This window comes from Oncorhynchus gorbuscha, linkage group LG09 (assembly GCF_021184085.1).
Source record: "Oncorhynchus gorbuscha isolate QuinsamMale2020 ecotype Even-year linkage group LG09, OgorEven_v1.0, whole genome shotgun sequence".
Lineage (NCBI taxonomy): Eukaryota > Metazoa > Chordata > Actinopteri > Salmoniformes > Salmonidae > Oncorhynchus > Oncorhynchus gorbuscha.
Window position 1 is genome coordinate 55,737,344 of NC_060181.1, and position 27,383 is coordinate 55,764,726.

The window sequence follows — 27,383 nt, forward strand, 5'->3', positions numbered from 1 at the left end:
AACGACAGAGCATCTACAAAGATCTACTATTGTGTACACTAGCAGCGCTTCCCTTCCTTTTCCCCCCTACATTTTAATAATATTCAAATTCATATTATCAACAAATCTTCTATCTCATCTTCCTATTATGCAAAGCTTGATGTCAGGAAAATACCTGACTTTCAAATCTACACAAGACAGAAAGTTCTGCAACCTGCAGCTTCCCAAGCGCTCAAAATCCTGTGCAACCTTGCCTTACCAGCTGATCAGCCCATTGTGTTAGAGACAGGGAGGGGGGGGGGGACGGGAGAGGGAACTACGGAGAGAGGTAGGGGGAGCTGGGTCTCCTATGCGTGATTGTTGAGGTTGGGTCTTATCCCTTCTGAGGGCCTTCGACACTCTGTAGCACTTTCACAAAGGGAGAGCCATGGAGCTGAACTAACCATTCACCCAGAGCCACGGAAGGAGGGTGAGAGTCCGCCAGCCCAGCCCCAGGAGAGGAGCACCCAGTGGCAGCCACTCAACAGGGGATACAGGCAGCTCCGAGGTGCTGGCTCACTTCCAGGCACCACCACCACAGCACCAAGAGGTTGGTTAATGAGTTGGAGGAGGCAGAGGGAGTGGCTGTACACAAGGGGCTGAAGTTCACCGAGACACAAGCAGCAGGTGGAGGGAGAGATTGTGAGAGAGAGCCTGACGCACTGACGCTGTCAAGGAGACACACACACCCTCCACCTGACTGAGGTAGGTGAAGCAGTGTTTGACGGGTGAATGCTCCTTGTTTGTTTCCTTGTGTTTCCAGGGGGGTTGTGGTGCACGGCGCTTGTGGTGCACGACGCTGGGAACAGGCTTTGATTTAGTGTGGATTGGACACCAATTCCGAAAGGGAGAAGGTTGTTTCGTGAGTAAACGAGACCTGGAGTCAAACCCTTAGGGCTGACTTTCCACCTAAGGGCTTCAGAGCTGTCAGCAGGTGTGAGCACGTGTTTGTGTGTGATGTGTTAGTGTGTCCGTTTGTATGGATGTTTAAGGTCATCTGTTTCTTTGAGCCTGCTTACATGTGTGCACTGTTCGTGTGCCCCTACTGGCATTGTTTGTATGTTGTGTCTCTGTACGCGCCTACTGCGTGTGTGTGTCTGTCTGTCTGTCTATCTGATGTGTGTATGCAATCACAGGTCATTGCAAAGCTGAGGGGAAGTGCACCGTACATATGGCGCTGCCTGCAGTGTTTCTGTGTCTCTGTACGAAGCCTATTGTTTGTTGGTGTATGCATGTGTACGTGCATGTCTGTACATCGCGTGTAGCCTGTGCCTCTGAGTGTTGGCAAGTCCGTAGATACCTTTCGGTAACCTGTCTTGCTCTGAATTGTCCCATGCCCGCCCCTCTTCTCTAATCAGCAGCGTTTCTGAGGGGCTCCTGTGTTGAGTTGTTGCATGACTTCAGGGGAACAAAAGTCCGGCCCATTAGTGGACCAAACAGCTCCCCACTGTAGTAGTGCACCTCCCACTTAGCATTTGCCAAATTTGAATGGTCCATTTAACTTTGTGAAGTTCTTTGAAGATCCATTTGGCCCGGGGAAACGAAGGCAACCCGGTCCAAATGACACAGAGTCAGACCATAGTGGTCTGATCTTTTGGACAGTGGTCAGGCAGAGAGGCCACGAAGGACAAGGAGGGAGAGAAGAGAGTGGTTGGCTGAGTGAAGGGTAACAAGAAGGCTTGAATAACAGCCTTCATTCAATATTTGGTTCAGCTGTAGTTCATACTGTACATCATGCTTAGCCTGTAAGTGGTTAGGGTTTGTAAATTGTTGTGGTGTGTGTGACGTGTGTGTATACATTCGCAGGTCATCATAAAGCTGAGGGGAACTACAAGGGTTAATCATTTGTGCATTTCAGACCAGATTTTGGAGAGAGAGAGAGAGAGAGAGAGAGCTTTTTGTGCATATGGAACATTTCTGGGATATTATATTTCAGCTCATGAAACATGGGACCAACACTTTACATGTTGCATTTATATTTTCTGCTCAGTGTACATGCAGTTGTTGTCAGCAGCAGCCAAAAGAGAGATCTTCTGGTAGTTCTGGGCTAATGCAAGACAGCAAAATTGTGTGTGTTAAAAGTCATGTAATGATTAACTAGGCTATTGAATCACTGATACTTATTTTACATAATGTATTAGAAATCATTTATACATACATCCTCTGAGTCAGCAATAGTCGTCTAATGGCTTCATTAAGTATAGTCCCCTCAACTGTCTCCACACTGAAATACTGAAATAAATTAGCAATTACCTAATTGCCAATGTCAGGCTGGGTCTGTAGTTCTATTTGGCATATCCCATTTAAAATAATTATGTTTATTTGAAAGAGTAGCGAATTAAAGTAGCCTAGATGTTTGGTTTATATAGCTAAATTAGCTAGCTAGCTTACAAATAGGCTCAAATTGTAATAACGTTGAACTTCGTCTAGCTAATAGTTTATTACTTTGGCTTCATATATTTGAATTAAATAATCAACTTTGCTTACCTTAATACATTGAAAAATAATGTGTTTATTGGTGGGCTACTTGCGTGTTGGTTCAGCCACTGTCCTCTTGCATGTTCATGTTGGAATGGCAGTTTGTTTTGTTTTTATGACCAAAAGGTACTATACAGAACCCCTTTGAGTTCCCACAAAAAGCTTATTTCTCTCAAATTTTGGGCAGAAATTTGTTTACATCCCTGTTAGTGAGTATTTCTCCTTTGCCAAGATAATCCATCCACCTGACAGATGTATGGTATATTGACCATATACCACACCCCCCTGGGCCGTATTGATTAATTGTGCTTCCCTTTACTGACCAAACCCACAGACAGACCAATAATACACAGAAACAACCCATACTTATAACAAACTCAAAATCACCAAGCAACTCCATTATTATTGAATGGGAATTTCACTGATACAACACGTTCAGTTTGAAACTAATTGATGACCAAAGCCAACTCAAACACAATACGGCTAGCTTTCATGGTATTCACGGGGAAATTGTGTTGTGTACATTCTAGGACTTTCTTCAAAAGAATTTAACACCATTGTTTGGGGATAAAACAAACATGTAACACACAAGTCATTACTGTGCAATTAAGAATAATTTCCATAGAAATACCTGGTAATTTTCTATAGCCTAAAATAAAGTGTTCCTCTAAATGTATATTCAACAGCAAACAAACAAGGGCAGGGAGGGGAGGGATGACCACAAGTAAATATGAGTCACTACTGATGAGGAGGACAAACACAATGAGACAGCTATGGACTAAACACTTGTTTCTAGGAACAAGGTCGCTCGGCACTAGATGAGAGAAGGCACACACACCTGTATGCATATCACATCTGCTTGCCATATATGGTCACTGAGGTAATGGACAATCAAGTGTGTGTGTGTGTGTGTGTGTGTGTGTGTGTGTGTGTGTGTGTGTGTGTGTGTGTGTGTGTGTGTGTGTGTGTGTGTGTGTGTGTGTGTGTGTGTGTGTGTGTGTGTGTGTGTGTGTGTGTGTGTGTGTGTGTGTGTTAGAGAGAGAGAGGGCAAAATGCAGGTGCTGTAAATGGGGTGGTAAGATCCTGCTAGATCCTGACATATCTCACCCTTTCCTCTCCACTCCTGGTTCCACTACATTAGGTGAGTCCTTTGTACAACGTACCAAGCTATTGGTCGGTTCCTGTTTGTTTCCGCGAAGATAAAAGAGGGTTTATGTTGAACAGGCTCTGTCTTGATGTAGACAATTAAGGTGAAATGTTGACTTGGTTACTGTGGAGCCTTGGAGAGGTAGGCTAAGGAAAGCTGACCTGCGTTAGATGCCGGTATCGGCTACAGTAGTGAAAGTGTCAACCTGCAAATGTTATATTGGTATTAGGATACACAGACATTTAAATGACCTAACACACTTCAGCTTGACGCATTGAAAAAGGATGGATCACTGTAGATTTTGGGCACCGATGGTGAAGGTCTTCATGCCGTGACATGGTTGTTGCTGTATTAGATGCATGTAGGCTACTTTTTTTTAGCTTTTGTGATCCATTTCACAGCTAGTATTTGTGTGCAAATTTTCCTATGTATTTTTTACATGTTAGTAGATGGCATGAGAAGGGTGGAGGAAGCAACCTAATGAACCAAAACCAAGGACAACTAGGGCATGACCACAGGCACAGTCCCTTAGAAATTAGGCAATGCTTGGGCTAAAAAAAATAGGACGTATCGTGTCTACACACACAAACAATTTCCAGACCATTAAACTTGGTATTAGACTTGTGCAGCTTTTTTAAAATGGGGACTTGACTGATCAACCAGGTGAGACAGTGTCTTAACGTTCTATGAGTTATTGTAGTTCACTGAAGTCCACATGTTGAGGGGATATACACTACCGTTCAAAAGTTTGGGGTCATTTAGAAATGTCCTTGTTTTTGAAAGAAAAGCTATTTGTTTGTCCATTAAAATAACATAAAATTGATCAGGAATACAGTGTAGACATTGTTAATGTTGTAAACTACTATTGTAGGTGGAAATTGGTTGCTTATAATGGTCCTCTGTATGCCTATGTAGATATTCCATTACAAATCACCTACAATAGACATTTACAACATTTACAAGGCCTACACTGTACTTCTGATGAATTTGATGTTATTTTAATGGACGATAAATGTGCTTTACTTTCAAAAACATTTCTAAGTAACCCCAAGTATTTGAAAGGTAGTGTAGATGTTATATTATGGGGATGGGATCTACAACACTACTACCCTACATCACCTTAGTAAGAGGAGAGATGCCATTTGGCACTATGCCAGACCCTCACCCGATGGGGCCATATCAGTCAATATTATACCACAGGGTGCTGCCCTGCTTGGTTGACGTCAGGGGTTGGTAGTAACTGTAAAGCTATGGGACCTTGAGGTCACAGGCAGGAAGATTATCACAGTGCAATAAAAGTTCACCGATCATGAACCATCTCCACCTTTGAACTGGGTTGAGGAAATCAGTGGGATTCATTTCATGGTTGGTTGGCCTGGGAACGGATGTGGGAGGAGGAGTGTCCTCTGTCAACCTGTCACTAAACCAATGTTAGGCCCCTCCTTCATCATAGAGTATTATCCAATCAGGACACAGCGAATATAGGTGTGGTTGCAATGAGCCATTATTGTATTACTCTATCAACAGACCTCTGAATAGCAGTTAGAGGATAATTATTTTCCTCACAAAGTTATTGTTTTATGATAAGCATACACGCATCTATACTGTGGTTAGTTCATAAGTAGAAAGACAAATTATGAGTGCATTGGTCTCACTTATCCTCAATTGGAAATGCTAATAGACTAAATATAATAGTAATAATGTTTTTGAGGACATAGATTAAGCAGTGGTATAAATGTAAACAGTAAACACATACAGTACACACACTAGCATGGACCAACCATACACGAATGAGTTGCTGGAGGAGTAAATCATCAAGCTCTCAGAATCTCACTGTAGAATCAGATGTCCAAACCCTTGTCTACAAGCTTCACATTTCGAAGGTTAAGTTTAGGCATTAATTCCAATAGTTAAGGGTTAAGCTTTGGGATAGGGTTCAAACAAACCAAAACAATTGAGTGCCTAGCACTGGGATTGAACAAGTAACCCTCAGAGCTGGAGCTCGCAGTTTACGCCCACCTGCTATCCCGATCACAATGCCCTAGCAAAACCCAAGCCTACTTTATTGTAATAGCACTCACCGTTTCCCCCTAGTGGCGGATTTTGAAGTCATCTCCTGACGTCCTGCTTACCCAACCGGAGGTCTAGTTTCGCAGTGGATGTGTGAATAGCCTATCATGGGTCTTTGTAATTATGAGCGTTATACCCATCAGTAAATGTACCAATGATGTAGGGTGGGGCATATGATTGATTGATTTACAAACACTCGGGCTACAAAGGACACAAAGTGGTAGACATTTTAAGGCTCTATTCAATTTGCATCGGAGAAATGTGGCTTTCCTGCTTTAGTGGAGACTGCGTTCAAGGTAAACGCTGCTTATGTTGGCTCAATCTGAAATTACCTTTGGATTTCCAGTCGCAGAATCTGATTGAATAGAGCCCTTAGTCTGTTTCAGTAATGGCTGCTGTTTGGTTTAGCAGCCATATGGAGACAGCTGGGAAGTCTGCGGTTACAAGAAATGAGCAGAGAGCAAACACAGCACAATAACACGTCATGGTCCACTTCTCATAAACTGAACTATGCATCCTCTATGGTCTATCAGCAGCCAGCCTGCCTGCCAGCCACACATAGCATACTGTTCCAGCTGGCCCTCATACTCTCAATAGGAAGATGGTTTCAATGGGGACAATTTCTTGTTTTATTTATTTTTTAAATGTAAAAATCACCTTTATTTAACCAGGTAGGCCAGTTGAGAACAAGATCTCATTTACAACTGCAACCTGGCCAAGATAAAGCAAAGCAGTGCGACACAAACAACACAGAGTTACACATAGAATAAACAAAAGCACAGTTAATAACATAATAGAAAAGTGTGTATACAGTGTGTGCGAATGAAGAAAGATTAGGGAGGTAAGGCAATAAATAGGCCATTGTGGCGAAATAATTACAATATGACGTTGGCTTTGTGGGTGACTAGTGAACTATACCTGCTGGAGCGCCTGCTCCATGGGTGGGTGCTGCTATGGTGACCAGTAAGCTGAGATAAGGTGGGGCTTTACCTAGTAAAGACTTATAGATGACCTGGAGCCAGTGGGTTTGGCGATGAATATGACGCGAAGGCCAGCCAACGAGAGCATATAGGTCGCAGTGGTGGGTAGTATATGGGGCTTTGGTGACAAAACGGATGGCACTGTGATAGACTACCTCCAATTTGCTGAGTAGAGTGTTGGAGGCTATTTTGTAAATGACATCGCCGAAGTCAAGGATCGGTAGGATAGTCAGTTTTACGAGGGTGTGTTTGGCAGCATGAGTGAAAGATGCTTGGTTGCGAAATAGGAAGCTGATTCTGGATTTTATTTTGGATTGGAGATGCTTAATGTGAGTCTGGAAGGAGAGTTTACAGTCTAACCAGACACCTAGGTATTTGTAGTTGTCCACATATTCTAAGTCAGAACCGGGCGGGCAGGTGCAGGCAGCAATCGGTTGAATAGCATGCGTTTAGTTTTACTTGCATTTAAGAGCAGTTGGAGGCCACGGAAGGAGAGATGTATGGCATTGAAGCTCGTCTGGAGGTTTGTTAACACAGTGTCCAAAGAAGGGTTGGATAGTAGTCCTGTTATGTGGACGTTTTGTTCCTATATGTTGTTGGGGATTATATCTATCTGATATTCAACTCAAGGCTTTTCACAGTGGACATTTAAATACAGATTAAACATAGGCTAGTCCGGGACAAAAATACATGCTCTGTGCCAAATTTCTATTGAAATATTTTATTTGTTCAGGACCAGGCTTAGCCTGATGTCTCGTGATCAGATTGTGTGCAGATGACAAAATTACGCAATCGTTTACTTCATGGTTAACAGAGATTCGGTTTTAGCCTAATCTGTGTCTGAGATACCGGTCCTAAAGGTTTAAAGCCTTCATAAAGTCATTGTTCTCCATACTCTCTTAGATTCATAGAGAAGAACTTGGCTATCATAAGAACTTGGCTTCGGCTCGCAGCAAAAATGTACCAACTAAATGACAAAACCGAATGTGTCAATCCCTTAATTTATGCTGTGCAATGGAATAGACTGTTACATGAAACACACTTTAGATGCATTTTCAGTTTTGAGATAGATTGTAATGAGTCAAATAAGCCATGAGACCATAGCAGTATAACCATTATAGACACCGTTGTAAGGCGGCACCATGTGTTTTGGCACTCAGGAAATTGGAGACTGCTGTATGTGTTCAAGGATGTGGTAACATTTGGGCAGTACTGAGGCTTTCACTTCCTTCAATGTGGCCAACTGTTTACAATTCTCCTGCAATGGTTTCTTCAAAATAAGTGGTTAATTCGAGAAGGGTCCCACCCTGCTTTTGACAGTACAATGAGCACATAGTGAGATAGTCTTGAGCAGTATACTCCCATTACCATTCTGTGACCTGAGACAGAAAATGAAATAATCTACTGAGGTGACATCATTGACTCAGCAAATGAACAACTCAAAGATATGCGGGTCAACACCAGCACCAGCTGTCAGAGCAGCTCACAGATTACTGCACCTGTACATAGCCCATCTATAATTTAGCCTAAACAACTACCCCTTCCCCTACTGTAGTTATTTATTTATTTTTGCTCCTTTGCACCCCATTATTTCTATCTCTACTTTGCACATTCTTCCACTGCAAATCAACCATTCCAGTGTTTTACTTGCTATATTGTATTTTTTTTTCTTAACCTTTATTTAACTAGGCAAGTCAGTTAAGAACAAATTCTTATTTTCAATGACGGCCTAGGAACAGTGGGTTAACTGCTTGTTCAGGGGCAGAACGACAGATTTGTACCTTGTCAGCTCGGGGGTTTGAACTTGCAACCTTTGGTTACGCTCTAACCACTAGGCTACCCTGCTGCCCCATATTTACTTCGCCACCATGGCCATTTTTTCTAAGTTCTCTGTGTCATGATATGGAATAGTACTGAATGTGTATACAAAATAAATTAATTCAGGTTAGCTAGTTCCATTAAGACATAGTAACCCCGCAATGACTCACATACACCCCCCCCTTTCCTTCTAGGTATCTTTTCTAAGCTGAATCTGGCACCATGCCACAGATGCAGGTCAAAACCCAAGTTGCAAAAGTCCTCAATAAAACCACACCAGGGCTGCAGATATGGAGGATAGAGGTGAGACACCAGAACATATATATTTTGTCATCACTACACACTTAGAAAAAAAAGTGCTACCTAGAACCTAAAATAAATATTTGGCTGTCCCCATAAGAGAACCCTTTGAAGAACCCTTTTTTGGTTCAAGTATAACCCTTTTGGTTCCAGGAAGAACCATTATGGGGTCCATGTGGAACCTTTTCCACAGGATTCTACATGGAACCCAAAAGGGTTATACCTGGAACCCAAAAGGGTTCTACTATGGGGAGGGCCGAAGAACCATTTTGGAACCCTTTTTTTCTAAGAGTGTGTAAAGAATATGATAGCAGAACAAACGTCTAACATGTCAATGCCATTCCAAGTTAGGCTCTTAATCTAAACTTTTTCACACCAAGGACCTTAAATGCTATTGAACTTGTTCATATTTGCCTATTGGTCAGGACATGGAGATGGTGCCCTTCTCTTCTAAAGCATATGGACAATTCTATGAAGGTGACAGCTATGTCGTTCTATACGTAAGTAATCAATGTAACATTATGTTGGCGTATTCAAACCTACTCCTAAAAAGTGTCCTATACGGACAAAATACACAAAGTGACATCCCAGTAACATATTTCTGTCTGATCCCGTAGACCAATAAGATGCGTAGCTCGTTCACCTACGACCTCCACTATTGGCTGGGAAAGGCCACCTCCCATGACGAGCAGGGGACGGCGGCCATCTACACCACTATGATGGACGAGCACCTGGGAGGCATGGCTGTGCAGCACCGTGAGGCACAGGGCTATGAGAGCGACACCTTTCGTGGATACTTCAAAAAGGGCATCATGTGAGTGATGTACAACAAACTGCACCAGTCTACTGTATGGATAATATGTCATGTCAAACTATTTATAGACAAACAACTTCAGTTCCTTCAACTCATTATTCACACATCATCAGAGTGCGACGTATATTGAACACTGAACAAGAGACCTCGGTTTAATGTTTGTGTAAATTTGTGACAGTATTTCCTTGCAAAAGTTTAATTTATATACTTTTTGATTTTGTGACCCCTACCATCTGCCCTGGGATTGCCGAAGCTAGCTACTAGCCTAGCTGGGAGCTATCATTGTCAAACTAGCAGGGTTTTCCACAAACAGCTTGAACACAGTACACAACACAGTTAGCCCTTGTCCCACGGTTATTGTTGCTGTATTCTCTGCTGCTTTTCCCCTACAACCTGACTTGGCTGGAACTACAATGTATTGCTACCAACATCAGCGATGCTGCAACCAACAGTATGTGCAAAGATACTGCTTTTGTCCTCACTGCTGTGAGCAAATCTTTAGGAGGACACATTTCAGATTTTTGGATTTATAACATAATCCAGTTAGAATCAGGAATTCCCCAGGGCAACTATCTAGGTCCCTTGCCTTTTTCAATCTTTATTTACGACATACAGCTGGCTTTGAGTAAAGCCAGTGTGTCTATGTAGGCAGATGACTCAACACTATACACGTCAGTTACTACAGCGACTGAAATGACTGCAACATTTAACAAAAGAGCTGCCGTTAGTTTTAGAATTGGTGGCAAGGAATAAGTTAGTCCTAAATATTTCAAAAACTAAAAGCATTGTATTTGGGACAAATCAGTCATTACACCCTAAACCTCAACTAAATATTGTAATGACTAATGTGGAAATTGAGCAAATTGAGGTAACTATAAACTGCTTGGAGTAACCCTGGATTGTAAAATGTCATGGTCAAACATGTTCATACAACAGTAGCTAAGATGGGTAGAAGTCTGTCCATAATAAAGCACTACTCCCCATTCTAAACAACACTATCAACAGGGCAGGTCCTACAGGCCCTAATTTGTTGCATCTGGACTACTGTTCAGTCGTGTAATCAGGGGCCACAAAGAGGGACTTAGGAACATTACAATTGGATCCGAACAGGGCAGCATGTCTGGCCCTGAAATGTACATGAAGAGCTAACATTAATAATATGCATGTCAATCTCTCATGGCTCAAAGTGGAGGAGAGATTGACTTCATCACTAGTGCGTAAGGAATGGTGCCGGAGGAGATGGCTGCCGTTTTACGGGCTCCTAACCAATTGTGCTATTTTGTGTGTTTTTTTGTGTTGTTTGTAACTTATTTTGTACATAATGTTTCTACCACCGTCTCTTATGACAAAAAAAAATAACTTCTGGGTATCAGAACAGCGATTACTCACCTCTAAATGGATGAAAAAAAAATATTTAACGAGTCGGACGCAAAGGATTTACTTCAGATACCGGACCAGGCCCAAATCCCCTTCATTCTCATTAATATAAGATGCAGATACGGGGGACCATCCGCCCTATTGGCCAACGTGCAATCATTGGAGAATAAACTGGATGAGCTCTGGTCAAGTCTATCCTACCAACAGGACATTAAAAACTGCAATATCTTACATGGATAATATACAATTGGCTGGTTTTTCTGTGCATCAGCAAGACAGAACAGCAGCCTCCGGTAATACAAGGGGTGGCAGTCTGTGTCTATTTGTCAATAACAGCTGGTGCGCGAAGGTTTTAAGGTTTTGCTTACCTGAGGTGGAGTATCTCATGATAAGCTGTAGACCACATTATTTACTAAGAGTGTTTTCATCTATATTTTTCATAGCTGTCTATTTACCACCACAAACCGATGCTGGCACTAAGACCGCACTCATCGAGCTATATAAAGTCATGAGCAAACAAGAAAATGCTCCTCCAGAAGCAGTGCTCCTAGTTGTCGTGGACTTTAATGCAGGAAAACTATTTTCTACCAGCATGTTACATGTGCAACCAGGTGGGAAAAAACCTCTAGACCACCTTTACTCCACACACAGAGACGCTTACAAAGCTTTCTCTCGCCCTCCATTTGAGAAATCTGACCATAATTCTATCCTCCTGATTCCTGCTTGCAAGCAAAAACTAAAGCAGGAAGCACCAGTGACTCGCTCAATACGGAAGTGGTCAGCTGATGCAGATGCTAAGTTACAGGACTGTTTTTTGTTCTGGGATGGCATTGAGGAGTATACCACAGCAGTCACCAGCTTCATCATGAATTGCATTAATGACATTGTCCCCACAGTGACCGTACATACATACCCCAACCAGAAGCCATAGATTACAGGTAACATCCACACTAAGCTAAAGGGTAGAGCTGCCACTTTCAAGGAGCAGGACTCTAACCCGAATGCTTATAAGAAATCCCGCTATTCCCTCAGACGAATCATCAAAGAGGCAAATCATCAAGACTAACATTGAATCCCTACTACACCAGCTCCCACGCTCGTCGGGTATGTCAGTGCTTGCAAATGATTACAGACTACAAAAGGATGCCCAGCAGCAAGCTGCCTAATTGCACCTTCCTACCAGGCGAGCTAATGTAGGTATTACAGTCATAGACTGTTCTCTGTGCTGCCGCACGGAAAGAAGTGCTGGAGCGCCTTTGAAAGAGGGGTCTCAAATGAGCATAGGGGGTTTACAAGGTGTGTGTGTCTCAGTCACCAGATCGCAACCCAAGTGAACACTTATGGGAGATTTTGGAGCAGCACCTGAGACAACGTTTCTCGTGGCAGAATTGTGTCGCATCCCTCCAATAGACTTCCAGACACTTGTAGAATCTATGCCAAGGCGCATTGAAGCTGTTCTGGCCAAACACCCTATTAAGAAACTTCATGTTGGCGTTCTTGGCAGTTCCTGTAGATTGTAGTGATATTATATAGCCCCCTCCCCTCTACAGCAAAGGCTGTTTCCTCTTGTAGTGTTTCTTTATCTAATCTTAAATTGCATCGCAACTGATGGTCAGAGAGGATGTTACTACAGCAGGCAGGATAAAATAAAATAAAACACTGTTGAGGAAGTTAACATAACCATCACTTCTGCATTCTGGCTTCTGAAAAAAAGCATAATGGTCAGGCAGAAGAGTATGTAGGGTGGAGTGAAGTCAGAGTGGTACAGCGCAACATAAATAACTTCAGAACCAGAACGCAAGCTGACGTACCTAATATGCAATGGTATTCAGCAGGGTTCAATTTAAATTGAAGCCAGTCAATTCAGGAACTGAGTTGAATTTTTAATTTAAAAAAAATGTAATAAATAGTTTATCCATTCTATTGAGAAGTCATTGAAAATATATGCCTATTTTTCAATTATTTATTTCGAATTTCAGTTTACTTCCAGAATTTACTGACATCAATCCAAATTGACCCCTATCCTGGCATTAATTTCACATAACGACAGCTTTCAAAACCATCATTGATGGCTGTCATCTGACAGCACTCGTTGTGCGTGTTTTTCCTCAGCTACAAGAGTGGCGGCGTGGCGTCTGGGATGAAGCAGGTGGAGACCAACACTTACAACATCTGCCGCCTGCTCCATGTCAAGGGAAGGAAGCATGTGGTGGCTGGAGAGGTGAGAAAGCTCACAGATGTAGCCCCAACTCAAGCCAATATATCCCTAGTGGAATATATTACCTTCACACAGCCTCGGCTCTGCCCTTGACTAATGTCTTCTTCATTTACTATATTGCCTTCTTCAATTCTACTGGACTAGAAACAGCTCTCCACACCTCACCTCAGAAGAGATGCAGAAACTCTTGGGTTCAAGTACATAAATGATTAGTCACATTTGCTGTGCCACTGACTGCCTCTGTGTAGCTCCTCTACAACTGGCATAATCACATTTAAAGACTGTCAAGAATTCACACTTATGTGTCTTTATGATCATCCCAAGGTAAATGTACTACTAATTGTGAAAGCTGAGTACAATGTCTTATAAGGAAAAATTGTTAACCCTTAGAGATCTCTAACCCTTAAAGAGAATGTTGGTCGACACATCAGTGCAATTTACCGTTAAAAACCTACAGTATCAATCGGGTGCGTCATACACCCATTATTTGAGAAGGGACACAAAGGACGGAGGGGGGTTGATTAATTTAGCATTTTTCAAACACATGAACACAGCCTTATTCTAAAATTGACCAAATATTTTTTTTCTCTTCATCAATCTACACACAATACCCCATGGCGACAAAGCAAAAACTGAAATATAACATTTACACTCTGTACTTTGTTGAAGCACCTTTGGCAGCGATTACAGCCTCAGGTCTTCTTGGGTATGACGCTCCAAGCTTGGCACACCTGTATTCAGGGAGTTTCTCCCATTCTTCTCTGCAGATCCTCTCAACCTCTGTCAGGTTGGATGGGGTGTGTCGATAGCACAGCTATTTCAGGGGTTAAAGTCCAGGTTCTGGCTGGGCCACTCAAGGATATTCAGAGACTTGTCCCGAAGCCACTCCTGCGTTATCTTGGCTGTGTGCTTAGGGTCATTGTCCTGTTTGAAGAAGAATCTTCACCCCAGTCTGAGGTCCTGAGCTCTCTGGAGCAGGTTTTCATCAAGGATCTCACTATACTTTGCTCCGTTCATCTTTCCCTCGATCCTGACTAGTCTTCCAGTCCCTGCCGCTAAAAACATCCCCACAGCGTGATACTGCCACCACCATGCTTTACCGTTGGGATGGTGTCAGGTTTCTTCCTGACGTGGTACTTGGCATTCATCAGACCAGAGAATCTTGATTCTCATGGTCTGAGAGCCTTTTTGCTCTAAGCGAGCTGTCATGTGCCTTTTACTGATGAGTGGTTTCCGTCTGGCCACTCTACCATAAAGGTCTGATTGACTGCTGCAGAGAGGGTTGTCCTCCTGGAAGGTTCTCCCATCTCCACAGAGAAACTCTGGAGCTTGGTCAGTGTCCATCGGGTTCTTCGTCACCTCCCTGACCATGGCCCTTCTCCCCAGATTGCTCAGTTTGGCCGGGCGGCCAGCTCTAGGAAGAGTCTAGGTGGTTCCAAACTTCTTACTTTTAAAAATGGTGAAGGCCACTGTGTTCTTGGGGATCTTCAATGAGACAGACCATTTTTGGTACCCTTCCTCATATCTGTACCTCGACACAATCCTGTCTCAGAGCTCTACGGACAATTCCTTCGACCTCATGCCTTGATTTTTTCTCTAACATGCACTTTCAACTATGGGACCTTATAAAGACAGATGTGTTCCTTTCAAAATCAGAATTACTTATGCAAATAAGGTTTTTCAGATTTGTATTTTTAATTTTGAAAAAAAACTGTTTTTGCTTTGCCATTATGGGGTATTGTGTAGGGGGTCTGAATACTTTCTGAATGCACTGTATATATTTCCTTTCTTGATAACTTATCTTAGCTTACCTCTTTAACAGTTCAATTGTCATTCAATTGTCATGCACATTGATTGATTAAGAAGTGTTATGAGTTTACATTGGTATCATAATTGATAGTTATGAGGTTGGGAGATTGGGAACCTATTTAGCTGATTAGCTGAAACCAACTTCAGAAAATTGCTAGGTGGCTAGTATTAATGAGAAACAACATTTCAATTTGACCTATTCATCAAGAAGGAATCAATAGGCTACATAAATTGAGAAAATTCATTTACAAGCATACCTCTTGTCAGCTAAAATCAAGTAAAACGCTATGTGTATGTCACTCCCTCTCTCCTCCTCCACTGACGATAAGGGCACTCACTAGTGACTAAAGTATCTAGTGACCTGACTAAGCATCTCTTTGCTCTGAGCACCTTGGAAGGAACCACTTACTAGGGAGAATAGGGGGGATACTCTTTGCCTGATCCAGTTACTGTGCTCCCTCTGCCAAATACCTCTGACCAATCATTTAGTAAATAATAATGATAAAGCATGGGCTTAGAAATTACGTTTAGTCATGAATTTAACATCTGAAAATGTAAAAACAGGACAAATATGAGGAGGCATGTGCCTCTGTACCCCCTACGTTACTTGATATAACCACGTCAGCATCGAGTAAAAGCCTCAATCTCCCTAGTAAGTGGTTCCTTCCTGTTGCTGTTTGTAATCATATTGTTAATCAAATTCAGGGAATGTTATAATGAAATTAATCTGTGAGTCCTTTCCTTCCCCATCCATCACCTTTTCCATCACCATCCATCCATCCATCCATCCATCCTTGAGCACAGGTGGACATGAGCTGGAGCAGCTTTAACAAGGGGGATGTGTTCCTACTTGACCTGGGCAACCTCATCATCCAGTGGAATGGACCCAAGAGCAACCGTATGGAAAGACTCAAGGTAAGGAGGCATTCTATACCAGTGAAAAAGTGGAGGGGTGGCACTTTTAGTTTTTGTAGTTTTTAAACTTTGGTGCATAATGAATGTGTGATAGGTGAAATCATGGGTCAAACTACATTGCCTTCACACCTCCAGGCATATCAGATCAGTGATAACCACGAGGAAGAGAAGTGAGGAAGGGTGCATTTTTTAAGGATTCAAACAAGGCCCCTAAGTAGGAAGACCTCTGCCTATAAACCTAGCCCTTACAGCATGGAAAAGCATAAAATGAAGACTGGATTGTGGTTCCAATGGCTCAGTGGGGTAGAACAATTGTGAATGTCGACCGTTCTGTAAGGTTGATGTTGTCGGGGATGTTGTTCTTTGCAGGGAATGACTCTAGCCAAGGACATCCGCGACAGGGAAAGAGGGGGGCGGGCGCAGGTTAGCGTGGTGGAAGGTGATGACGAGAAGTCTTCCGAGGAGGCCATGAAGCTGATGAAGCAGCACCTGGGAGAGACGAGACGAGACATCAGGGACAGCATCGCGTCTGATGACGTGGTCGACCAGAAGCTGAGGTCCAGCGTCAAGCTCTTCCAGTGAGTGTTGACCACTTCAGGGATGTTTATAACCTCCTTAGGACCTGTCATAGACATTATAGCTGCTTCGTGACCTGTCATAGACATTATAAACTCTTATGACTGACATTTCAGACATTATAATCTTGTATGACCTGTCATAGACATTATAACCTCGTATGACCTGTCATAGACATATACTGTAGCAGATGTGAACTAGCTAGTGAGAGTTAGCCATCATGCAGTATGTTACCCGGTTGGCACGCTTCTCATTATTATAGAATTATTGTGAAAAATAACAGAATTATGTTTGTTCTGTGCAGTATCTCAGATGCCCAGGGGAACCTTGTGGTGCAGGAGGTAGCAGTGAAGCCTCTATCTCAGGACCTGTTGAATCACGAGGTCAGACTCCTTGTCAATCATGGAAAGGGGAGGGAGCATGTTAAAGGGGAAGGGTTTTGGTGGCACTTTAGTTTTCAGTGCTGAAATAACAGGGTAATGTCCGGAAAGTAATAGGAAACAACAGGGAAATAAGGCAGCAACGACCAGATACGAACTAATAACCCATTAATAGTTTGCTTGTAGCTGCTAAATACTTACAGTACCAGTCAAAAGTTTGGACACACCTACTCATTGAAGGGTTTTCTAATACTTTTACTATTTTCTACATTGTAGAATAATAGTGAAGACATCAAAACTATAAAATAACACATAATGAATCATGTAGTCACAAATCTTAAATATATTTTAGATTCTTCAAAGTACACACCCTTTGCCTTGATGTCAACTTTGCACACTCTTGGCATTCTCTCAACCAGCTTCATGAGGATTGCTTTTCCAACTCTCTTGAAGGAGTTCCTACATATGATGAGCACTTGTTGGCTGCTTTTCCTTCACTCTGCAGTCCAACTCATCACAAATCATTTCAATTGGGTTGAGGTTGGGTGGTTGTGGAGGCCAGGTCATCTGATGCAGCGCTCCATCACTCTCATTCTTGGGCTAATAGCCCTTACACAGCTTTGAGGTGTGTTGAATCATTGTCCTGTTGAAAAACAAATGATAGTGGGACTAAGCGCAAACCAGATGGGATGGCGTATCACTGCAGAATGCTGTGGTAGCCATGCTGGTTAAGTGGGCCTTGAATTTTAGATAAATCACTGACAGTGTCACCAGTAAAACACCCCAACACCGCTTCCTCCATGCTTCATGGTGGGAACTACACATGCAGAGATCCTCTGTTCACCTACTCTGCGTCTCACAAAGACATGGCGGTTGGAACCAAAAATCTCAAACTTGGACTCATCAGACCAAAGGACAGATTTCCACCGGTCTAATGTCTATTGCTCGTTTTTCTTGGTCCAAGCAAGTCTCTTCTTATTATTAGTGTCCTTGAGCAGTGGTTTCTTTGCAGCAATTCGACCATGACGGCCTGATTCACGCGGTCTCCTCTGAACAGTTGATGTTGAGAGGTGTGTGTTTATTTGGGCTGCAATCTGAGGTGCAGTTAACTCTAATGAACGTATCCTCTGCAGCAGAGGTAACTCTGGGTCTTCCTTTCCTGTGGCTGTCCTCGTGAGAGCCAGTTTCATCATAGCGCTTGATGGTTTTTGCGGCTGCACTTGAAGAAACTTTCAAAGAAATGTTCCGAATTCACTGACTTCATGTCTTAAAGTAATGATGGGACTGTTGTTTCTTGTGGCTTATTTGAGCTGTTCTTGCCATAATATGGACTTGGTCTTTTACCAAATAGGTCTGTCTTCTGTATACCACGTTTGTATCTGGTTGTTGCCGTCTTATTTCCCTGTTGTTTCCTGTTAAATTCCGGTCGTTACCCTGTTGTTTCCACAGCTACATACTAACTATTAACAGATTATTACCACTTTCTTATCTGGTCATTGCCATCTTGTTTCCTGTTGCTTTCTGCATATTACACTGTTATTTCAGCACTTTTATCCACATTTTAAAGTATGTGGGCGTGCGCCATGAAATCATATTGACTGAGCTTAAGCATAATAAAATGATCAGGCTCATAAAAGAATGAGAAAATGATAAGGATATCCTCTTAGCCGTGGTGTATTGGCCATATCAGAAACCCCCGAGGTGCCTTATTGCTATTATAAACTTGTTATCAACGTAATTAGAGCAGTAAAAATAAGTGTTTACCTATGGTACCTGTGTCAAACCTGTGGTATGGCTTTTTTATGGCAGTTTTGGAGCAGTGGCTTATTTCTTGTTGTATGTCAATATAGGACGTTTTACTGTGGATAGATACTTTTCCACCTGTTTCCTCGAGCATCTTCACAAGGTCCTTTGCTGTTGTTCTGGGATTGATATGCACTTTTCGCACCAAAGTATGTTCACCTCTAGGAGACAGAATGCATCTCCTTCCTGAGCGGTATGACAGTTGCGTGGTCCCATGGTGTTTAAACTTGCGTATTATTGTTGAACGTGGTACCTTCAGGCGTTTGGAAATTGCTCCCAAGGATGAACCAGACTTGTGGTCTACACAATTTTTCTGAGGTCTTGGCTGATTTCTTTTGATTTTCCCATGATGTCATGCAAAGAGGCACTGAGTTTGAAGGTAGGCCTTGAAATACATCCACAGGTACACCTCCAATTGACTCAAATTATGTCAATTAGCCTATCAGAAGCTTCGAAAGCCATGATGTCATTTTCTGGAATTTTCCAAGCTGTTTTAAAGGCACATTCAACTCAGTGTATGTAAACTTCTGACCCACTGGAATTGTGATACAGTTAATTATAAGTGAAATAATCTGTCTGTAAACAATTGTTTGGAAAATTACTTGTCATGCACAAAGTAGATGTCCTAACCGACTTGCCAGAACTATAGTTAGTTAACAAGACATTTGTGGAGTTTTAATGACTCCAACCTAAGTGTATGTGAACCTCCGACATCAACTGTATTTACCCATTGATTCTTGAAGAATACAACTTTTAGCTTCGTTCAACTGTCATACCCAATCAGAAACTCGAACATAAGCTTGTTTTACTCCAATGTTTGTAAACCAAGTAAATGTAAACAAACACTGTACTGTCTAGCCACAAAACATAGGTAAAACTATCATGTTAGTATTCATAGCTCTGTCTATGAATTTGAGACTGGTTACATTTCTCCAGCCCCATCCCTCAGCTTTTTACCGAAACAGTGGCAAGGGCGTGCAGTGAATGGGGCGGCAGCGTAGCCTAGTGGTTAGAGCATTTGACTAGTAACCGGAAGGTTGCGAGTTCAAACCCCCGAGCTGACAAGGTACAAATCTGTCGTTCTGCCCGTGAACCCACTGTTCCCAGGCCATCATTGAAAATAAGAATGTGTTTTTAACTGACTTGCCTGGTTAAATAAAGGTCAAATAAAATAAACAATGGAATGGTATCAAACAATTGGAAACCAGGTGTTCCATGTGTTTGATTCCGTTCCATTGATTCCGTTCCAGCCATTATTATGAGCCCCTCCTACCCATTTAAAATGCCACCAGCTACCACTGCATTAAATGTAATATTAAAATGCAATCCAGGTGGTTAGGTTGTGTTATTATATGAAGCACAGTGATAACACATTAAGTTGTTGTATAAATACAAATGATCTGACATTGTTTTCCAATTGGAATTTGGTTGTGCTTTTCGATGGTTGTCTTTTTGAGTGGGTGAATTTGACCAAAATGGCCACCTTGAAGTGTCGTAGTGTGCCCAGTGGGCTGAATCTTTTAGAATGGTTACAGATATTCTGACTATGCCACACAAGAGTTGTGCAGCAATGAATAATGCAGTGCTGACACTCATTTAGGCAAACAGTAAACCTCTTTAGTTGGCGGTAGAGGTATCAATAAATTATATTCTATTAAGTGAAACATTATCTAATCTAAATGAACTAATTTCACAGGATTGCTATCTGTTGGATCAAGGTGGTATAAGGATCTTTATCTGGAAAGGAAAGAAAGCTTCCAAGACAGAACGGTCCAAGTCTTTGGATAAAGCAGAAGTGAGCTGCACCTCTTGACACATTTTAGTTTCACAATGCTTTTGATATCCCTTTGCTGTCCCCTGGATGCTTTTTAGTTAAATACAGGGGGGGGGGTCTTAAAATATCACCTCCTCCCCCCTTTTTGTACAACCCAGATACCAGTTACTTCAACAAGTTAACCCTAAAAATCACCTGGATACCTGAAACACGTCTTCCGGTCCTGGATCACAGATACACACAATCACTTACCAATTCAACTCTCTCTGACACCCATAACTCTTTACCAACCTAATTTAAGAATACTTTTAAAAAACGGAGGGGAGTGATATTTTAGGAACCCTCTGTATTCAACTAAAAAGCATCTTGTAATTCTAGGCATACAAGAAGGCGAAGGGCTACCCTATCTCCACCTACGTCGAGACGGTGAATGATGGGGCCGAGTCTGCCGTGTTCAAGCAGCTGTTCCAGAGGTGGAGCGTGAAGGGTCAGACTGTGGGGATGGGAACCACAAACAGTCCAGGCAAAATTGGTGAGCAAGTCACACACAAAAAAACACTGATTGAGCCAAAATTAGTATCTCTAAATGTTTTTTCTTGACAATGCAGCCAAGGTCGAGCAGATCAAGTTTGATGCTACTTCCATGCATGCAAGGCCTGACGTGGCTGCCCAGCAGAAAATGGTCGATGACGGAACAGGCGAAGCAGAGGTTGGTAACAACCTGTAATAACTAGCTTTGACAAAATAATTATTCATAATCCTCCCCTTTAAACTGTATATCCAATGGAAATCAACACTTCCCATTTTTCTCCAATCAGGTGTGGAGGTTAGAGGACAGTGAACTGGTGCCTGTGGACAGGAAGTGGTTGGGCCACTTCTATGGAGGCGACTGCTATCTCATCCTCTACAAATATGAAGTCAGCAACAGGAGTCACTACATACTATACATATGGCAGGTCAGAACACCCTACTATCCAACATTCCCTCTTTGGCATTATAGGCATAGCTCTCTGTGATGCCTGGCAATCAAGCTTTGATAATACCAGAAATATTTTATATGAGCAGAGCTTAATTCCATGACTTAGGCTTGCTTGCTTTCCATGCAACCTTATGCAGAAATGTACAGAAACTATGGTGTGTTTGATGTGTACAATGTAGGGTCGCCATGCAACCACCGGTGAGCTGGCTGCCTCTGCTTTCCAAGCCGTGAACATCGACCAGCAGTACAACGGTGAGCCAGTTCAGGTCCGAGTGCCCATGGGGAAAGAACCACTCCACCTCATGGCCATATTCAAGGGCAAGATGGTGGTCTATGAGGTAGGCGCTTCATGGTATTCATGGTAAGGGATTTCAAATGTCATCTTACAAGAGGTAACTGAAATATGAGACCACATAGATCTTATTCAATTACGAGACAAATTAAAAAAGTCCAAATTATGTTTGACATCATCTGGTTCCATCCTGGTGATTGGAATCTCACCATGAATGTTATCCTAGCTCATCATCAAGATTGTAATCATGGTTTGCAGGAGGGGAGCTCCAGGGCCAACTCTGCACATGTCCAGCCGGCGGTTCGTCTCTTCCACATCCACGGCACCAACGAGTTCAACACCCGCGCCATCGAAGTGCCAGCACGCTCCTCGTCCCTCAACTCCAACGACGTCTTTGTGCTCAGCACTGACACTTGCTGCTATCTGTGGTACGGAAAGGTAAGCACCATTTCAGAGAAATTCCATAAACACATAATCCAGGTTTGACAATGTAACAGTTCTCCAGTTAAACACTGATGAGGAGAGTACAAGGGCTGTACCTAGTTATGCGACAGGTATGACTCTTATCCCTTGCAGGGGTGTTGTGGTGATGAGCGAGAGATGGGCAAATCCCTGGCAGACATCATCTCCAGGAGGGAAAAACATGTAATCGCAGAGGGTCAGGAGACGGCTAACTTCTGGGTAAATCTGGGAGGCAAGACCCAGTATGCCAACAGCAAGAGGTACCACACTTCATCCCTTGGTTTTTATAGTTCCCTAAGGGTCCTATTCGACTGAACTCAGTTAGCGGGTTGAAATTAAATGTATTCATAAACCCATTGTACTAGACAGCAAAACACTGTCTAGTACAATGTAACTGAATAATGACATCCACGTCTGATGCCTTCTGCCTGGGTCATCTGTGGTCTCTATACCAAGGCTTCAGGAAGAGCACAACAACATCACCCCACGTCTCTTCGAGTGCTCCAATCAGACAGGCCGCTTCCTGGCCATGGAGGTCACCAACTTTAACCAGGACGACCTGGACGAAGATGACATCATGCTGCTGGACATCTGGGATATGGTGAATACCTGTATTTTTAACCCTGGAATCCAAACGGATGTGCTGTGTTTCCCCGTTGTTTCAGTTTGGTCTTCAGGCAGGATACTACTGTACGGTCCTTTGGTCGTCTCTATCAATTAGTGCTGAGCGATTAGTGCTTTTTGGGGTTGGTTTGGTTTCAGTTCGATTATTAAGAAATAATCACGGTTTTCGATTATTTGAATGCTGTAACAAAGAACAGAACAATGAATAAAAGTTCAGTGATGCTAGTGACTGCTCATTACTGCGTATTCCCTTATTAACCATAATTTATTCACATAACTTCATAAAATATTTCAGTTGAAGTGTATATTACCTATGTTTTATTTGAGGACTTTATTATTTCATTCCAAGTCATCATCTCATCTCTATAGCGCTGCTGCCTATGCTGTCTGACAAAATCACTATTTTGTACATCTTCAAAGAAAATAAGGCATACTTTTATGACTGCTGAATGCCAACTATAAATCACTTTGATAATGTATTTTCAGGTAGATGCCTCGCGAAACAACAGCTGCTCTCTATATGCCCTCACGATTGCGCATTGTCCCTTCCGTATCAGGCTAAAAGAAACACAGACCAGAAAAGATTATGGTCATTGTAGTTAGTTATCACACTTTGTGTACTATACTAGATAGATTATTGGACTGTCGGAAACTTCAACTCCCTACTGCATCGTAGAGTTGAGGCTAGATCTGATTTATCTCTAGAGAAACTGTGCAATGTGCGCATTGACCTCACAGAAAAAAAAACGAACAAAAGGGAATTCAAATAATTGAACCGCTGTCAGTCAATTAGTTGTTTAAAAAAAAAAAAATTTTTTAAAGACATTTCAGTTAATCGCTCAGCACTACCATCAATCTACAATCTGGAAGTTTGGTTCTTTTAAAACACAGGAGGTCCTCTTCCTCCTCAGGTGTTCCTGTGGTTGGGCAATGGAGCTAATCAAATAGAGAAGGAGAATGTGGTCCCCACGGCACATGAGTACCTGAGGACCCACCCAGGGGGTCGAAATGTGGACACCCCCATCGTGCTGGTCAAACAGGGCTTTGAGCCTCCCACCTTCACAGGCTGGTTCCACGCCTGGGACCCACACATGTGGAGTGTATGTAGCATGCTTTGTAGTCAGGATAATTATGAGATTATAATACATATTGTAAGAGGGTCAAATACGTATGACAAGCCTAACAATACGTTCTAACTGCATAATGATGCATTTCACCGCTTGGCTTCAGGTAGTGTTACCAAAGTCTCTTCACTCAGGGCACAAAAAATTGAATTAAACAAGCTGCTTTGCTTTGTATATCTACAGGGAGGGAAATCCTACCAGGAGTTGAAGGCTGAGCTTGGGGACGCCAGCGACATCATCCAGATCACCGTGGTGAGTCTCTAATCTCTCTCAAGCCCACTCACGTCACCTGATTTACGAAACAGTTCTCATGTAAACATTCTGTACAAATGCACAGTGCAACGTACAGTATGCAATCCAAAGGAAATATACAGTATTTACGTGTTCATGTTAATATGCATTCGAAAAAAATGTCCACCAACGAAGTTCCCAAAGGTCTAGCCACCATTTGACCAGGTGTTCTAACCTAGGCAAGTCAAATCCAAAGAAATGATTGTATTGTTATAGAAACAACAGTCAGATATGATTTTCTGCTCTGGTTAAATGAATGGTCTGTTGTCTGTTTATGGCTACAGGACAGAAGCACATCCAACTCTACTCAAAAGAACTCCAAGAGCATTGGAGAACCACTGCTGTCCCCCACCGTGGGGGCCACCTTCCCTGCAGACAAGCTGTTGAACCGCCAGACAGAGGACCTGCCCGATGGGGTTGACCCCACCAAGAAGGAGGTAAAATAACAATGGATCTCCATGATTGGTCTCTTGCCAGTCTGTACTTCAGTGTAGTTGTCAGCTAAATTCCTGATTAATGTCCTCTGTCAGTCACTCATCTATTTTAACATGTACTATACCATACCTCAATCTTTTCCAGGAGTATCTGTCCAATGCTGACTTTGCTCTGATCCTGGGTGTGTCCCGGGTAGAGTTCTACTCCATGCCCACCTGGAAGCAGCAGAATCTGAAGAAGGAGAAGGGTCTATTCTAGGAGAAGAATATCTGCACCTCAGGTCTCATTTTGACAGCGTAAAATAGCAGCGTGCTGTCGTCAAATCACACGGTATCTCCTCAAATACTCCTTTGGGAATCTATTTCATAGGGAGGTTGGAATGCAAGAACTATACATCTTAATTCTCTATCTTGAATTTGCACCGTTATTTGTGCATCCTTAAGCTCCAAACATATTGCCCCTGCGTGGACTTTGTATCATTCCAAATTAGATCCACTAAAACAAAAGTATAGGAAGAATATCAGACATGGCGAACACTGGCACTGCTTTTTTGCGGTGACAAAATTAGGCAATTCACACATTCTCAGTTAACCAACAGTAGGTTGGTTATCAAATGACTGTGCCTTAGGCTTTTTTTTGTTTGTTTCTGAAATGTTGCTGTTGTAATTTAAACAATCAAGTTATGGAGAAGAAAAGTGTAGGGGATAGGAATAATTATATACGTTTTGTTATCTGAGATTTATCATAGGCACAATAAGCAGCACTTTTCCCCTGAATTGCTACTTGTGTCACCGAAATCTACCTGGATATGTAATGTAGATGTCAAGCATTTAAGACTAAGCAAGAGAGGATATTGGTTCTATACTTTATTTTCACAATGAGCCTTATTAACATTGAAAATGTGTCTAAAATGTTTCTTTGTAATGCCAATATTCAGAGGGCCGCAAGGGCTTAGTTATGTGTTGTAGTGCAGAAATATAAAGATGAGTTACTTCATATGCTTTATAATATAAATGTTTAGATCTAATGTATCAATGAAATTCAAGATTGTTAAATGGGGATAACTACTGCGATATTTCGTTTTTTGCTATGTTGGATAAACACAGATTAATATGTCTTGATATTAAGACCCTTCGGATGCCATGCTGAATGGCAGTCAATAAAGATAATATTCCACACTTTGTGTAAGTTCAATACCTTCAGCAAATCATAATAACTCAAACTGGATGTGAAATGAAATAGCAAATCGTGGTAAAATACAGTTACTAACCGGGTTCCCATGCTTTTCAAAAACAGTTCTGTTCCATAACAGTATAAATCACTTTAGTTTCCAGTTCAGATTCTGTTCCTCTTATAATCTGTTCCTCTGTTCTGTTCCCTGAACCGATTCCAACTCCTGCCGTTACTTGTATAAAAGCTGTGGATGGAAACGTGGTTAGTTGACATACACTCTGCATGAACTGAATGCTAAATCCCATATCGGTCTTTCACAGTCAGGCCAACCCCTGTACTGTGCAAGTAGGCTAAGGTAGGCCTACTATTGAAACTGTCAAATTTAGGGGCCAAGACTCATTTCTCCAGCCTCCTGAGGTTGAAGAGGCGCTGTTGCGCCTTCTTCACCACACTGTCTGTGTGGGTGGAACATTTCATATTGTCAGTGATGTGTGCGCAAAGGAACTTGAAGCTTTCCACCTTCTCCACTGCGGTCCCGTCAATGTGGATGGGGCATGCTCCCTCTGCTGTTTCCTGAAGTCCACAATCAGCTTCTTCGTTTTGTTGATGTTGAGGGAGAGGTGAGGGCCCTGACTCGTTATTGTTGGTAATCGTCTGCAAACTTGATGATTGAGGCGTGAGTGGCCATGCAGTCCTGGGTGAACAGGGAGTACAGGAGGGGGTTGAGCACTCACACTTGTAGGGCCCATGTGTTGAGGATCAGCGAAGTGGAGGTGTTGGTTCCTACCTTCACCACCTGGGGGGGGGGGGGGGGGGGGGGCGCGTCAGAAAGTCAAGGACCCAGTTGCACAAGGCGGGATTCCGACCCAGGGCCCGATCTTAATGATAAGCTTGGAGGGTACTATGGTGTTGAAGGCTGAACTATAGTCAATGAACAGCATAGGTATACGTGGGTATTCCTCTTGTCCAGAGGGGATAGGGCAGTGTATGTTACTGTCCCTGATTTCTCTCTAGAAGGAGATCCTCGCACTTAGCTCGTTTACTTTATTGTCCAGAGACTGAACATCAGCGAGTAATATACTAGGTAGTGGTGGATGGTGTGCACGCCTCCTCAGTCGGACTAGAAGTCCACTCCAAATACCTTTTCTCCGCCAAAGGCATCTTGTAGCATTCTCTGGGATAAGTTAAATTGCCCGCTCTTTTTGTGTTATTACATACAGCCGGAAATAACTTTTGGTTATCAGAGCGACTGTAAGTCACCAGCATTACTACCAGGAATACGACTTTCCCTAATTGTAACCTGATCGTAATGCTGGTGAGTTACCGCCGCTCTGATATACAAAAGTTCTTTCCGGCTGTATGTAATAACACAAAATAACGTTCTGGGCTAATAATGTAGGAAATAACACACAAAAAAACAAAAACTACTGCAATGTTGCTTAGGAGCTAGAAGCAGAGCTACCATGTCTGTTGGCGCCCTCTTCCTGTTAAGTCTTCACATAGGGATGAATGGTGTCACGTGATCA

General features: G+C 42.5%; 1 protein-coding gene across 4 annotated transcripts; it reads left to right on the forward strand.

The window, feature by feature from the left end:
* The first annotated feature begins 427 nt into the window (after positions 1-427).
* Positions 428-25,859, forward strand: LOC124043779 (villin-1-like). Of its 4 annotated transcripts, XM_046362732.1 has the most exons (21): positions 709-723; positions 3,533-3,637; positions 8,706-8,814; positions 9,237-9,311; positions 9,429-9,625; positions 13,115-13,223; positions 15,834-15,944; positions 16,314-16,522; positions 16,825-16,903; positions 20,400-20,498; positions 20,856-21,009; positions 21,086-21,186; positions 21,296-21,433; positions 21,636-21,794; positions 22,007-22,186; positions 22,325-22,470; positions 22,667-22,811; positions 23,746-23,934; positions 24,142-24,210; positions 24,534-24,686; positions 24,829-25,859. In XM_046362732.1, exons 3-21 carry the CDS (start codon positions 8,734-8,736, stop codon positions 24,940-24,942), a joined length of 2,508 nt encoding a protein of 835 aa, XP_046218688.1. In that variant the 5' UTR covers positions 709-723; positions 3,533-3,637; positions 8,706-8,733; the 3' UTR covers positions 24,943-25,859. The 4 variants fall into 4 exon arrangements, with proteins under 4 accessions (XP_046218689.1, XP_046218688.1, XP_046218691.1 ...); XM_046362733.1 differs by lacking the exon at positions 3,533-3,637 and having other exon boundaries at positions 428-723; XM_046362735.1 differs by lacking the exons at positions 709-723; positions 3,533-3,637 and adding an exon at positions 735-880.
* Positions 25,860-27,383: the final 1,524 nt, after the last annotated feature.